Source organism: Spea bombifrons, chromosome 8 (assembly GCF_027358695.1).
Source record: "Spea bombifrons isolate aSpeBom1 chromosome 8, aSpeBom1.2.pri, whole genome shotgun sequence".
In the NCBI taxonomy this organism is placed as follows: Eukaryota; Metazoa; Chordata; class Amphibia; order Anura; family Pelobatidae; genus Spea; species Spea bombifrons.
The window spans coordinates 44,305,643-44,321,817 of record NC_071094.1 but is presented as its reverse complement, the minus strand read 5'-3'; the positions used below and the strand labels follow the sequence as shown (position 1 = coordinate 44,321,817).

Genomic DNA, 16,175 nt, shown 5'->3' with positions numbered 1-16,175 from the left:
GTGGAATGATATCATAATAGATTGTAAGCTCATAGGAGCAGGGCCATCTTCACCTTCTGAGCCAATGTCTCTTAATGCGCTACTCTTATCATCAATTTATATATTGCCAATTTTAATGTTATTCGTCATTTTTACAGCACAATTCCATCATAGCGTTATGATATCTGCTACACGGTATAAATAAATGTAACTAGCGACCTAAGCGCCTCCCTCCCATTTTTTCCCCTGCAACAAACACAATTATAAATAAAATAGATAAAAAATATATATATAATTCATCTAAATAAAAAAAAAAAAATTAAAGGTCACAAGCTTGACGGAGTTAAATATTGTAGGATTTATTTAATAAGCAAAGAAGCGTTGAGAAATTTTCGAGGATATTTTCCCAAATCAGACTCAGTTTTGAAAATCTCACACAATTCTCTTGAAATCGGTAACCCCGCATTGTCTCCCCATATCTTTTTATTTAAATTAACCATCTCTTTTCCTCCTTCTTTTTAACCCCTCCTAATTTACCTCCCCCCATTTCTATTTTTTATTAAACTCATTGGTTACTCTTTTTTTTTGCCTTTTCTTATTATTCCCCTCCTTTACATCTCCCCTCTCATTATTTTTTTTTTTATTAAATGACTCCTTGTTTCGCTCGGTTTAACCCTCACTATTACATCCACCCCATGTTTTAAACCTCAACCATTACATTTCTTTTGTGTCATATTTCCACCCTGTCAGATTCTTTGGCCCCTATCATACGATTTGCCTCAGCCTCCTTGCCCCTGTGATACCCGTCCCCTGTAATATCTCCAACCTCTCAGATCCCTCGCCCTGTGATATGCTTCACCCGCAGCGCTCCGTCAGATACTATGGCAGATCCCCTACTCCTTTGCTCCCCAATACCTAGTAATATCCCCCAGCCTTTGTATTGTCCCACTAGCCCCTGTATTGCCCCCTACAGCCCCTGTATTGCATCCTTAGCCCCTGTATTGTCCCCACAGACCCTGTAATGTCCCCATAGCCTTTATAATGCACCCCACAACTCCTGTATTGCCCCCACAGACCCTTTGGTGTCTTCCACGGCCCCTGTAATGCACCCCACAGCCCCTATAACGATGTCAGGTCATTGAGGTCTGCTGCTACCAGTCTGATGTATTTTAACCCCTTAAGGACAATGGGCGGTCCCTAAACCCATTGAAAACAATGCATTTTGAGCCCATACATGTACGGGCTTTGTCATTAAGGGGTTAAAAATTTACATGGAGCTTTTGGGTTTTTTTCTCATTATTCTTTTTCATGCTGGAAGATGTATTTTCTGTAGCTACAGTATCAGAGATCATTAGCGTGAAATAAACAGCAGGGAACGTTCGCCTCTATTTACTAAACTGCGAATGTTTGCATGTTACAAAAGCCAACTTGCGCATGAACTCACAGAGAGAAAATCACCCTTCTCACCCAACATCCGTGCCTGACCTCACAAGTGCTCTTCTGGCTAAATTTCCCATAGACGCACACAAATTCCCCCCGACACCAAAATCTGGGAAAGCCTTCTCAGAAGAGTGGGGCAGTTATAGCCTCAAAGGGGGGGGGGGGCAACTCATGGAATGGGATGTAAAACAAGCTCGTAGGTGTGATGGTGAGGTGTCCACATTCTTTTGGTCATATCGCATATACATCTTTACTAATTAACTACCTAGATGTCAATACCTAATTTTGTTTACGAGCCCTAATTAAAGATAACAGGATGTTCGAAAAATTGGTCTCAGGATACCGACACCTCCAGGAATATCCACCGTGTCTTCCAGAAGGTTATAAATCCTCGCTTCAGGGCAGAAACTTAACCTACGGATTCGTTATTAGAAGGTAAGCGAGACAAATTATTCAGTAGAATATTAACCCCTCAAGGACTGATAGGGCTTTCTTTTGATCCCGCTTTGAGATGTCCAACATTTACTATGAATAATATATATAAAAAAAATAAAAATATATATTTTTTGTATGACCAAAATGCACCAAAATACATGAATTTAAGTGTCTTAAAATTGGAAATATCTTATATGTAAGAATTACTATATCTTTGTGGCAATTACAGGGCAAATATAAGAGGGAATACATTACTGGTTCAGCGTATTTTTTTTCTCATTATTTTTGCAGTTAGTATTCGGGTTTGTAACGGTAATCACGATAAATGAATATTATTGATTATAATATTATTATAATATTATTTATTATGATATTATTAATAAATAACGCACACATTGCATGTTTCTGGAAAGTACGCAGCCTGGGGGTATTTCACTAGGAGCTTTTAGGCTCTTCTTATAAAGCTATTTGGCCACCAATCTCCCCCGAACATGGAAAGTATTGTGGGGGGTTTTTTTTGTGTTCTCTTTTAAAAAAAGCTATTTTATGTTTTGCACTAAAAATCACCAAAATGTATTCAGCTGCCCCTCCAGATTACAGAAATACCCCCTATGAATAGTTTATTATCTTATTTTTGTGATCTACAGGGCATTTTACACACGGTGTAGGGCAGGCTAGGCACATAGAAAATAAAAGGTTAAATGGCAAAATACACTATACAAAAACAGTTTAGATTTTAAAAAACATAGGGGCAACCGGGAGGGGCTAGCCCAGGAGCAGGGGGGCAATTGCCCCTAGGCCGGATCAAAGCTCTTCACAAAGGGAGCGTCCAGGTCGACCCAGCCCTTTCTGAACAATTTTGGACTGTTTCCTGCATCCACAATCCTTCGTGGTTATATTTTGTAAAGTCTCTTTTTATATTTGTTATTTATAAATAAAGATTTTTTTATTGCACTATTAAATACCAGAAATATGGGTGTCTGCTTGTAATTAACTTTTTTTTTTAACAATATTTATAGTATTTCAGTGTAATCAGTTATTCTGAAATGGGGTGAAAAGTGAATTATCACTATATTTATTTTGTTCTTGCATAGAGTGACTATGTATACCATTTTGCTTTGTACAACCCCTGTGTTAATGAAGGGGTTAATTAATACCCAGAAAAGTGTTTTTGTTGGTAGATAAATCATTTTTTTGTAAATTTAGTATCCTGGCCAATCCTATATCGTTATCATCCTTTGTGACGTTATTAGTGAATACAGTAGCTTTTTTCCAGAGTTGAAAAAATATTGTTCCAAAATTGTTGGATAAATTAAATACATATATATTTATAGTTATATATATATTTATATATATATATATATATATATATATATATATATATTCTAAAACAGTACTGTGTAAATATATAGAAATATTTATTATTGTAGATCATTGTTAATTGATTTAATAATAATTAATTAATAATTTTTAAAAAAGGGTGATAGAATTACAATAATATAAACTTTTATTTAAGTTCTAGCGCATGTTAGCAGGAAAAATTATCCTTATTTCATTGGTGTCATTTTTTTCTGATTATATTATAACACGTAGAGGGAAGCATATTGTGTATAAATTTATAATATATGTACGGCGCTGCAGAATATAATAGCGTTATATAAATCAATGAATAATAATAATTAATAATAACCTGTATCATTATATATATATGTATTGAACTTGTATATTCAGATTGGTACAAATTTTACCCAATTCATGCATTTTTTAATCTTTGAAAGAAAAGAAATGAGAAATGAAAAAAAAAAAAAATATTCTGAATTATTGAAATTGTCCAAAAATGAATGAGGCAAAAACAAAAAAATTATCCGAATCAATTGTGCTCTCTATATATACAAATGTTTCTGCCAACTAAGTCTAATATTTTCTTGACCTTTCAGGGATCTAAACACAGAAGCAATCTACGCACCGGGGGCACAAATACAAAATTACAAAAAAATGACAAAATAAATTACAAAATAAATAACAAAAATTATTTATGACTTATTTTTGAAATTGTGTGTGCAGAAAAGAAATGTAAGGCAGCCAATGAGAAAAGGGCAGATTTAAAAGAATACAAAATAATAATAATATACCAAGTGTCCAAAAATTGTATATGGCCATAAGACTCCCCCCATGGTGATTTATGTTTAATTCTCACGCCGTGACTTAATTATTCAGCCTTCTCCCTTTTCAGATATCTGAGCTCTAAAGTCATGGAGCCTTTCAACCAAAGCATGGTGACGCATTTCATTATTAAAGGGATTTCAGAAGTCTCCGAGCTTCAGCTTCCCATCTTCTTCTTGGTTCTTCTCATCTACCTCATCACTGTTGGTGGTAACCTGACCGTCCTGCTCCTCGTCTGTCTGGATCGGCATCTGCGCACCCCCATGTACTTCTTCCTCGGGCTCTTGTCGTTGGTGGACGTGTCTTCAGCCACGGTCACTCTTCACAAGACCCTTTTCACCTTTGTATCGGGAAATAAGACTATTCCTTACGCAAGTTGCTTGATACAGATGTTTTGTTTTGGGTGCTTCCTTACCGTCGAGCTGTTTATCATTACAGCTATGAGTTACGACCGCTACGTGGCCGTCTGTTACCCATTGCAGTATGTAATGATCATGAACCATCGAGCTTGTGTTCTGTTGGCCAGCGCCTGCTTTATTTTAAGCCTCTTTGGGAACGTGCCTCTAGTGGTCTTAATTTCCCAGTTCTCCTGCTATAGATCCAACATCATTAATCACTTCTTCTGCGACCTCCTGCCCATTTTAACCATTTCTTGCAGTGACACATCCCTCCTAAAGACCCTGTTCCTTATCGAAGTAACTGTGTTTTTCAGCATCATCCCCTTTCTGCTCACCTTCATATCTTACGTTTTCATTATTGCCGCCATACTGAGGATCCGCTCCACTATCGGGAGACGCAAAGCCTTCTACACGTGCTCCTCACACCTCACGCTAGTCATTCTACTCTATGCGACCCTTGTCTTCCAGTATCTACGCCCCATCTCAGAAGACACCTTAGATTACAATAAGCTTATCTCTCTGTTTAACACGGCTGCTGTCCCCATATTAAACCCGCTGATCTACACCGTAAAGAATAAAGACGTGAAGTCGGCATTCAGGCGAAAACTCTCTTATTTCCAAAATACTTTTAAGGGTTAAAAATGTTGTGTTTTTGGATTCTCTTTTACGCTCAATGCCATTGTAAAGATACCTTTTAAAAGTTATAAATTAAATAATTTTTTAGCATGATTATCCGGATCTCAATGGATGTTGCCATATTGGGCCAAGGGAAAATGGCGTCTTGATATCTTTTATTTTGGCCAACTTAGAAACATATTTAAAGTTACAAAGGCTTCTTGGAGCTCTCGTCTTCAGATGGAATGTTACGGGGTCACCGTACCCAAGGCTGGGTCCCCCTGTTTGAGGCCTGAGGGATCACCAGTCAGTCCCTCATACAGAGCTCCTGCTATCCACGGATCAGTCAGACCACCATTCACAGTAAAACAAGAACAACTTTATTTACAAACACACAGAACTTTATATATAATCTCAGTGCAATGAGCAACGAACCCAACCCCCAATCCCATCACTCCCATCCCCTCACAAATCCCATCAGTATACAGGGGATGTATCAGGTGAGGGGATTACGGAATACAATAGGTCCCTCACCTGTGTTATCCCCCCTGTAGTGCGGGGGCCATCGGGGCAGGGCTGTGCTGGCTGATTAAGAGCCCCAGCCAGGTCATTGGTTACTCTTTTTTTGCCTTTTCTTATTATTCCCCTCCTTTACATCTCCCCTCTCATTATTTTTTTATTTATTAAATGACTCCTTGTTTCGCTCGGTTTAACCCTCACTATTACATCCACCCCATGTTTTAAACCTCAACCATTACATTTCTCTTGTGTCATATTTCCACCCTGTCAGATTCTTTGGCCCCTATCATACGGTTTGCCTCAGCCTCCTTGCCCCTGTGATATACCCGTCCCCTGTAATATCGCCAACCTCTCAGATCCCTCGCCCTGTGATATGCTTCACCCGCAGCGCTCCGTCAGATACAATGGCAGATCCCCTACTCCTTTGCTTTATGCCCAATACCTAGTAAATGTGAGTTGTATCAAAGATGTGAGCCCCGATCCTTATAATCTATTAAAATAAAAAAGTAATAAATAAAACTAGGGCTCTCAGGGTCCCCTAGTAACTGGAGGAGGCCATGATTGCCTATGATTCTATTATATTGACTATAATAGAATAAACCAGGGAGGAGTTACTACACAGTTTGGAGTTAAGCCAAGCTGTGCCTCACTCTTCCTTCCTGATGGGATGTGGTGGTTAAATATATATATATCCTTCAGGGGTCATCCCTGCACCCCTTACCCTCTGGCGTGAGAGAGGGTTCACATATATTAATGTCTGTTTGGAGAGGCATGGACCCCATTCCATGCTTCGGGAGCTTCATGAAATGGGTTTCCATGGCTGAGAAGCTGCACACAAGCCAAAGATCACTGTGCACAATGCCAAGAGTCAGCTGGAGCTGTGTAAAGCCACCTCCACTGGACTCTGAAGCAGTGGAAACGTTGTAGCCCCAGTTTTGTGGAAAACTCTTTCCTGTTCCAGTAGGACTGTCTCCCAGTGCAGAAAGCAAGGCCCATAAAGACATGGCTGGACGAAACAACCCTGACCTCAACCCCCATTGAACCCCACCGATTGCTAGCCAGGCCTTCTCACCCAACATCCGTGCCTGACCTCACAAGTGCTCTTCTGGCTAAATTTCCCATAGACACACACAAATTCCCCCCGACACCAAAATCTTGGAAAGCCTTCTCAGAAGAGTGGAGGCAGTTATAGCCTCAAAGGGGGGGCAAGTCATGGAATGCGATGTAAAACAAGCTCATAGGTGTGATGGTGAGGTGTCCACATTCTTTTGGTCATATCGCATATACATCTTTACTCATTAACTACCTAGATCTCAATACCTAATTTTGTTTACAAGCCCTAATTAAAGATAACAGGATGTTCGAAAAATTGGTCTCAGGATACCGACACCTCCAGGAATATCCACCGTGTCTTCCAGAAGGTTATAAATCCTCGGTTCAGGGCAGAAACTTAACCTACGGATTCATTATTAGAAGGTAAGCGAGACAAATTATTCAGCGCTGAGATGAATATTAACCCCTCAAGGACTGATAGGGCTTTCTTTTGAGATGTCCAACATTTACTATGAATAATATATAAAAAATAAAATAATTTAAAAAATATATATGTTTTTTGTATGACCAAAATGCACCAAAATACATGAATTTAAGTGTCTTAAGTTTGGAAATATCTTATATGTAAGAATTACTATATCTTTGTGGCAATTATAGGGCAAATATAAGACGGCATACATTACTGCTTCAGCGTATTTTTTTTTTCATTGTTTTCGCAGTTAGTATTCGGGTTTGTAACGGTAATCACGATAAATTTATATTATTTATTATTATATTATTAATAAATAAACCACATATTGCATGTTTCTGGAAAGTACGCAGCCTGGGGGTATTTCACTAGGAGCGTTTACGCTCTTCTTATACAGCTATTTGGCCACCAATCTCTTGGAAAGTATTGTGGGTTTTTTTGTGTTCTCTTTTAAAAAAAAAAAACACTTTTATGTTGGTTAGAATGTTTTGCACAAAAAATCACCAAAATGTATTCAGCTGCCCCTCCAGATTACAGAAATACCCCCTATGAATAGTTTATTATATCATTTTTGTGATCTACAGGGCATTTTACACACGGTGAAGGGCAGGCTGGGCACATAGAAACTAAAGGGTTAACATATATATATATATTTACATTTTTGAAGCTGCTGATCAGTAGCTCTCACTACACATGAATGGAGCATCGGATATATTGTAAACAGGAGACTCATATTCATAAAGAAAGTCTCGTCTGATGGCCATCAGGTAACGCTGTACACGGACGCAATACCCCTGCTTTTTTTTCATGCCGTTCTATGCCGTCAGGATATACGTTTTCTGGCACATGCTTTCGTGACAGCATGGAAAGTCTTGATGGCTTTAAGGGGTTAATGTCTTTTAATTTGTATATCATCAATATATCGTAAAGCTTGTGCACAAAGTACGGACAACATACAGGTAACCAAGGCATATGGCAGATCGGCCCCATCCGGCCACCGTCTAGTCGCCCGTTTCTCCTGCTGTAAAGACTCAAACCTTAATCAGTCGTTGGTCTCGTCTTAGATTCAGGAGCCGTATGTCTATCCCATGCATGTTTAATCCCCCCCCCACTGAATTACCCTCTACCACCTCTGCTGGGAGGCTGTTCCACTTATCTACCACCACTTCCTTATATTATATCTAAGCCTCTGACCTTCTAGTTTTAAGCTATGACATGTTGCCCTGACATTTCTCATCCTTTTCACGCTTTCATTTTGTACTTTGTTAAATCCTTTTCGGTATTTTGTATACATATACCATCCATTAATGCATTTAAATCAATATAGACATTAAACAAAAACCAACTTCGGTAGCGACGGAAATATTCTGTTATTCCCTACCACCTCTGCCGTAAGGCTATTTCATGCATCCACAATCCACAATACATTATTAATTACTACCTCACCTTCAAAGACCCACCCTCATCTTTTTGGTTATATTTTGTAAAGTATCTTAATACATTTGTTATTTATAAATAAAGATTTTTTTATTCCACTATTAAATACCAGAAATCTGGGTGTCTGCTTGTAATTAATTATTTTTTGTAACAATATTTATAGTATTTTAGTGTAAGCAGTTATTCTGAAATGGGGTGAAAAGTGAATTATCACTATATTTATTTTGTTCTTGCATAAAGTGACTATATATACCATTTTGCTTTGTACAACCCCTGTGTTAATGAAGGGGTTAATTAATACCCAGAAAAGTGTTTTTGTTGGTAGATAAATCATTTTTTTTGTAAATTTAGTATCCTGGCCAATCCTATATCGTTATCATACTTTGTCATATTATTAGTGAATACAGTAGCTTTTTTCCAAAATGTTGAAAAAATATTGTTCCAAAATTGTTGGCTAAACTAAAGTAAATATATATATATATATAGTTATATAGAGAGTTTTAGATATATATATATATATATATATAGTTATATATATTCTAAAACAGTACGATGTAAATATATAGAAATATTTAATATTAAAGATCATTGCTAATTTAAAAAAAAAATTAAGAATTTTTTAAAATAAGTATCATAATTCTAATAATATAAACTTTGATTTCAGTTCTAGCGCATGGATAATACTCCGCATCGTTAGCAGGAAAAATAAACAATATTATCCTTATTTTATTGGTGTCATTTTTTTCTGATTATATTATAACACGTAGAGGGAAGCATATTGTGTATATATTTATAATATATGTACGGCGCTGCAGAATATAATAGCGTTATATAAATCAATGAATAATAATAATTAATAATAATCTGTATCATTATATATATGTATTGAACTTGTATATTCAGATTGGTACAAATTGTACCCAATTCATCCATTTTTTGAATTTTTGAAAGAAAAGAAATGAGAAACGTCTGAATATTCTTTAGAGATTTATGCTTTTATGCTTTGTTTTAGCAGGCTTCCCTTGTTCTGTAGGGAGAGAGAGGAAAAAAAATAGAATTAAAAAAAAAAACAAAAAAAAAACTCTCTGAATTATTGAGGCATATATGCAAATTTTTATATACAAAAAAATGTTTATGCTTAGTCTAATATTTTTCCTAAAAATATTTTCTTGACCTTTCAGGGATCTAAACACAGAAGTAATCTATGCATCGGGGGGGGGGGGCATCGGCAAATACAAAATGGCAAAAACATTTAAAAAATAAATTAGAAAATAGATCCAAGTATTTCACTTATTTTTGAAATTGTGAGTACAGAAAAGAAATCTATGGCAGCCAATGGGAAAAGGGCAGATTTATAATATTGAAAAATAATAATAATAAACCAAGTGTCCAAAAATTGCGCAGGGTTCGGTTTATTTTCTGTTGAAATAATGTGTGGCCATAAGACTCCCCCCATGGTGATTTATCTTTAATTATCACGTCGTGACTTAATTATTCAGCCTTCTTCCTTTTCAGATATCTGAGCTCTAAAGTCATGGAGCCTTTCAACCAAAGCATGGTGACGCATTTCATTATTAAAGGGATTTCAGAAGTCTCCGAGCTTCAGCTTCCCATCTTCTTCTTGGTTCTTCTCATCTATCTCATCACTGTCGGTGGTAACCTGACCGTCCTGCTCCTCGTCTGTCTGGATCGGCACCTGCGCACCCCCATGTACTTCTTCCTGGGGCTCTTGTCGTTGGTGGACGTGTCTTCAGCCACGGTCACTCTTCACAAGACCCTTTTCACCTTTGTATCGGGAAATAAGACTATTCCTTACGCAAGTTGCTTGATACAGATGTTTTGTTTTGGGTGCTTCCTTAGCGTTGAGCTGTTTATCATTACAGCTATGAGTTACGACCGCTACGTGGCCGTCTGTTACCCATTGCAGTATGTAATGATCATGAACCATCGAGCTTGCGTTCTGTTGGCCAGCGGCTGCTTTATTTTAAGCCTCTTTGGGAACGTGCCTCTAGTGGTCTTAATTTCCCAGTTCTCCTGCTATAGATCCAACATCATTAATCACTTCTTCTGCGACCTCCTGCCCATTATAACCATTTCTTGCAGTGACACATCTCTCCTAGAGACCGCGTTCCGTATCGAAGGAATAGTCCTCTTCACCCCTTTTTTGCTCACCTTCATATCTTACGTTTTCATTATTGCCGCCATACTGAGGATCCGCTCCAGTATCGGGAGACGCAAAGCCTTCTACACGTGCTCCTCACACCTCACGCTAGTCATTCTATTCTATGCGACCCTTACCTTCCAGTATCTACGCCCCATCTCAGAAGACACCTTAGATTACAATAAGCTTATCTCTCTGTTTAACACGGCTGCTGTCCCCATATTAAACCCGCTGATCTACACCGTGAAGAATAAAGACGTGAAGTCGGCATTCAGGCGAAAACTCTCTTATTTCCAAAATACTTTTAAGGGTTAAAAATATCTACAATGTGTTTTTGGATTCTCTTTTATGCTCAATGTCATTGTAAAGATAATAATATATAAATTAAATAAGGAAGTTGTTGTTCCTTAAAGTGAAAAATGTTTATATTACCAATGTTAGCATGATTATCCGGATCTCAATGGATGTTGTCATATTGGGCCAAGGGAAAATGGGGTCTTGATACCTTTTATTTGGGCCAACTTAGAAACATATGTAAAGTTACAAAGGCTTCTTGGACCTCTCGTCTTCAGATGGAATGTTACGGGGTCACCGTACCCAGCTGGGTCCCCCTGTTTGAGGGCTGAGGAATCACCAGTCAGTCCCTCATACGGAGCTCCTGCTATCCAAGGTCAGTCAGACCACCATTCACAGTAAAACAAGAACAACTTTATTTACAAACACACAGAACTTTATATATAATCTCAATTCAATGAGCACCGAACCCAACCCCCAATCACATCACTCCCATCCCATCACAAATCCCATCAGTATACAGGGGATGTATCAGGTGAGGGGATTTAGGGATACAATGGGTTCCCCCACCTGTGTTATCCCCCCTGTAGTGCGGGGGCCGGCGGGGCAGACAGGGCTGTGCTGGCTGATTAAGAGCCCCAGCCGGGTTTCTTGATTGTTCCTTTGAAGGCCGGAGCTGAAGCCACAGTCAGTCTCTGGGCCGGTTACACAATAAAACACAATATAAAATATTACCGGGTCACGGAGCGCTTTTGTGTCCGGTTCCGTATCCCGTGACCCGGTAATATTTTATATTGTGTTTTAAACTTCACACGGACATATGAGCCGGCTAGCCCGGCCCTGTCACATGGACCAGGATCAAAGGATTTCTACCTGAAAGTGGGGTTCTATTAGACATAAACTGGTCATACCGGTTCTCGAGACAATTGCGTTACTCTACAAAAGCCTTCTTAAATCATTACAGGTGACAATTATTGTTTCCATTGTTGAATTCTTCATGTAATTATATGAAATAGAATACCCACAAAAAGAGATTATTTTTAATGCCAATCCACACGTACACGTTGGAAGAGGAAAGGGAGTAGGTCCACGTGATATAAAACTGTTACTGTAAATCAAACCTAAATTAAAGAAACATACACTCTGAAAGTTATTAAACGGTAACATTCATTAAATTAAAAGAAATTATTTGTTTATTTTTTCTGATTATTTCCTTGGGGGGAGGGTACATGTTTTTTCTTTAAAAGGAGATCTTCCACCGTCTTTTTTTTCCCTCATCAGATTAAAAATAACTTTTCTAAAACATTGCTCTGTTTTCTTCATTAAAAAGTTGTATTTTTTGCCCTATAATATAATGCTTTCTTGCTCTGTTATCCGAGACCCGATCTACTAAACCCCCGACTCGGTATCACGCGATAAAATGGCTCATGTAAGAGTAAAAGTACTTACCTGATGTATAATCTGCGCCCCAGGGGGGCACCTCAAACGTACAGGGGCCATGCAGCGATCATACGTATTAAAGTGCTTCAGAATGAAATAGACGAGGAATGAGGGCAATTTATAGACAAGGAGTGAGGGTGAAATTTACTGTCACCGTAAAGTGGTGGGTTTTAGTGAAGCCCACCTTTGATTGCTAAGGTACCCCTAAATTAAAGTGGGTTAATGTTCTAACCTTGTCCCTAATCCTAGCTCCCTCTTTTTCTTAATGATCATCCTTTCGTAACCGGCATAAAGCACTTTAACAACAACGTCAGCTAGGCCGTCACGTCTAGATTTTCCTTAAAAGGTTCCTCTTGGCTTTCTCTAGCGCCTGTTTGACCTCGTTATTTCTAAGGCTGTATATTACAGGGTTCAGCATGGGAATGCCCAAGGTGTACAGTACAGAGAAGACCTTATCCTGCTCTATGGAGTACGCAGACTTCGGCCTCATGTACATCGTGAGGATGATGCCAAAGAACATGATGACCACGGTGAGGTGGGACGAGCAGGTGGAGAAGGCTTTGCGCTTCCCCTCCTTGGAGCGGATCCTCAGGATGGTGGCTATAATGAAAATATAAGTGATGATAATAAATGCAAGTGGCGTGAATCCAAAAAGCGCTCCCGAGACTTGTATGGCAAACTCTACACTCTGCGTTCCGCTGCAGGACAGCTTGAGTAGAGGTTTAAGGTCGCAAAATAAATGGTTAATGGCATTGGAGCTGCAGAAGGAATATTGAGACAACAAAGACACGTAGGTGGTAGAGTCCAGGAACCCGAAGAACCAAGAAGCCACCGCCATCTGCACACAAACCCTGAGATTCATGAGCTGGGGATAGCGCAGAGGATGGCAGATGGCGGAGTATCGGTCGAATGCCATGACTGCTAGCAGGCAATACTCCGCCACGACACACACGACAAAGAAAAACATCTGAGCCACACAGCCTGCGAATGATATGTTGCGTTGACCGGTCAGGCAGATATGCAAGAGCTTGGGAAGAATGGTTGACGTGAACGTAATGTCGAGGAAGGACAGGTTACACAGGAAGAAGTACATGGGCGTGTGGAGAAGGGGTTCCATGCCGATCACCAGGACAATCGTTAGGTTTCCAGACAACGCCAGCAGATAGGCCAGGAGGAACGCCACGAACAGCAGACGTTCTAGACCTGGAAGCTCATAGAATCCCAGGAGAAGAAATTCCGTGACCTCCGTGTAATTTTCCATCTAAAATCAATGCACAGTGCGCCTGTCAAGATGACGATTGAATAAATTAACCCTTTAATGGCAAAGCCTCAAAATGCATTGTTTTCAATGGGTTTTGGGACCGCCCATTGTCCTTAAGGGGTTAAAATAACCATAAACACCATGTAATACATATGGGGGGGGCACATATGATATTTTCACGAGGGGACTATCGCGGGAGGATAATGCTGAAAGAAGAGCCTTGTATCAAAGGCATAAACACAAAATCCTGGCCCCCCCTGCAAGCTGCATTGAAGGGACCCCCTCCCCAAGCATGAGCCTGTTCTGGATCTAAATATTATGGAGCAAATAAATACAATATTGGTCAAAAATATAACCCGGTGGTACATAAGAAAACATCCTGGGATGTCATCAAAGAGATTATGGTCAATTTTTGAAGGGCTTGCTTATGTGCCAAGAAGCCTCAAGGGACCCCTTAGGACTTGGGGACCCCAAGTATTGAGAAATTCATTTAGGGTCTGTTATAATGCTCCCCCTCTTACCTGTAAATTCCCTGAGCCGACACAATGTATTTAATTCAATCAAAAAAATATCCTGAAAGACAAAAAAATATATAATTGTTATTTTTATTCTCTATTTAAATCGCAAGCTCTCAAGCCCACTTGGGCATCTTTTTGATTTAATCTTGTGTTAATTTTGTAACTTTTTTTTCCACTTGCATTTTCATACATTTTGGCTATTGGATGTACAATTAATAATTATATTCCACTGGGAGAAAAAAAAGAAATTTCAAAGATTTTTACATTATTCCATGATTTGCCATTTTTTCTGAAGGTTTCCTACGCTGCAATATTCAATTTATTAATATTAATTACTTACAGAGGAATTATTATATTATATATTATATTGTAATTATTATATTGTATTATATTTAAATATATATACCGTATATTATATATAATATATAAAATATATAATATATATTATCTGATTTCTCCATAAAAAGTAATGAACATTTTTATAACAAAATATTTGGAGTAAAAATGTCACCTTTTTAGCACAAATGAATTCTGCTGGATTGCAAGATTTTTATATTTTTTATTCCTATATATATTATATATTATATTATAGGAATTCCAGCGGAATTCATTTGTGCTAAAAAGGTGACATTTTTACTCCAAATATTTTGTTATAAAAATGTTCATTACTTTTTATGGAGAAACAATGTAAATATTTCACCCCAACACTCTACTTACTACTGTATTCCAACATTGCAAGGAGGCACAGTCACGGCTGGAAGAAATTATTCCATTTCATATTAAATCTGTCACAGAACCGCGGGTTAAAATAATCCAGGGCCAGGCTCTATAAACAAAGAACTGTCGCTGGAAATCTGGGAGAGTTGGCAGGTATGTGAATCTATCACAAAGCTTTTCTGTATGACCTCCGCCATCGTCTGTCTGTAACGCAGAGCAGGGTGACTTTATATGCTCAGGATGACAGTCCCAAAGGTTTGCTTTGCCGAAGCACTGGGATTCAGGCATCGAAAACCGGTTTCCAACTCTAACAGCAGAAGTAGAAATGGGGACAGCTCAGAGCTTTGGCATTATCGAAACTTTAGTACTTAGCACGAGACCAGAACCGGAAGCACGTTGGGGAAAATGGGCCAAGAGCAGGTCTGGTGAAAACCAATAAACATGGAGGAAGAGTTACGAGTAGAGCAGGGGTAAGGTTGGGGTAAGGTTGGGGTAGGGTTAGAGTAGGGGTTAGGGTTATGGTTGGGGTAGGGTCAGGGGAAGGGTTAGGGTACAGTAGGGGTAGGGTAGGGGTAGGGTAGTGGTAGGGTAGGGGTAGGGTTGGGGTAGGGGTAAGGGTAGGGTTACAGTAGAGATAGGGTTATTGGAAGGGTTATGGTTAGGGTTGGGGAAGGGTTAGGGGTAGAGTTGGGGTAAGGTTGGGGTAGGGTTAAGGTTAGAGTAGGGTTAGGGTTAGAGTAGGGGTAAGGTTGGGGTTGGGTTGGAGTAGGGGTTAGGGTTATGGTTGGGGTAGGGTCAGGGGAAGGGTTAGGGTACAGTAGGGGTAGGGTTGGGGTAGAGTAGGGGTAGGGTTAGAGTAGGGGTAAGGGTAGGGTTACAGTAGAGGTAGGGTTATGGGAAAGGTTATGGTTAGGGTTGGGGAAGGGTTAGGGATAGGGGGTGAAAGAGTAGGATTAAGGGTTAGGGGTCGGGGAAAAGTTAGGGTTGGATTTAGGATCATACCTGATAACTGCACAATTCTTCCAATTAATACCAGAAATATTACTTTCAGGGGGCATAGGCAGAATAAATGCCATTCTTGCCCCCCCTCCATTCTACATGCCACCTTTGCCACTTTTCCAAAAAACATGTCTTACAGCCCTGAAAGTCACAATAATTTAATAAAAAAATTAAATAGTGTAATTTTTTTATTTTTTATTTATTTTTTTTTTGTTTTTTTTTTTCCTGGGGGCCCCCAGTGGCAGTTCAGGAATTGAGTGTGTTATCGCGCATGTCT

At 39.0% G+C, this 16,175-nt stretch overlaps 3 protein-coding genes across 3 annotated transcripts; 2 read left to right on the top strand and 1 right to left on the bottom strand.

Annotated features, from left to right (window-relative positions):
* The first annotated feature begins 4,091 nt into the window (after positions 1-4,091).
* Positions 4,092-5,054, top strand: LOC128503935 (olfactory receptor 8D1-like). Its single transcript, XM_053474130.1, has one exon. The coding sequence runs from the start codon at positions 4,107-4,109 to the stop codon at positions 5,052-5,054; it is 948 nt and encodes a 315-aa protein (XP_053330105.1). The 5' UTR covers positions 4,092-4,106.
* A 4,988-nt stretch (positions 5,055-10,042) lies between these two features.
* LOC128503200 (olfactory receptor 8D1-like) lies at positions 10,043-11,007 on the top strand. The gene has a single exon (XM_053473245.1). It carries the CDS (start codon positions 10,043-10,045, stop codon positions 10,982-10,984), a length of 942 nt encoding a protein of 313 aa, XP_053329220.1. The 3' UTR covers positions 10,985-11,007.
* Positions 11,008-12,731: 1,724 nt separating this feature from the next.
* On the bottom strand, positions 12,732-13,664 carry LOC128503934 (olfactory receptor 5V1-like). The gene has a single exon (XM_053474129.1). The coding sequence runs from the start codon at positions 13,662-13,664 to the stop codon at positions 12,732-12,734; it is 933 nt and encodes a 310-aa protein (XP_053330104.1).
* Between the last annotated feature and the right edge of the window lie 2,511 nt (positions 13,665-16,175).

Excerpts from the sequence above, each read along its gene's own strand:
- LOC128503935 (XM_053474130.1), top strand. The coding sequence starts at position 4,107 with ATGGAGCCTTTCAACCAAAGCATGGTGACGCATTTCATTATTAAAGGG.
- LOC128503200 (XM_053473245.1), top strand. The coding sequence starts at position 10,043 with ATGGAGCCTTTCAACCAAAGCATGGTGACGCATTTCATTATTAAAGGG.
- LOC128503934 (XM_053474129.1), bottom strand. The coding sequence starts at position 13,664 with ATGGAAAATTACACGGAGGTCACGGAATTTCTTCTCCTGGGATTCTAT.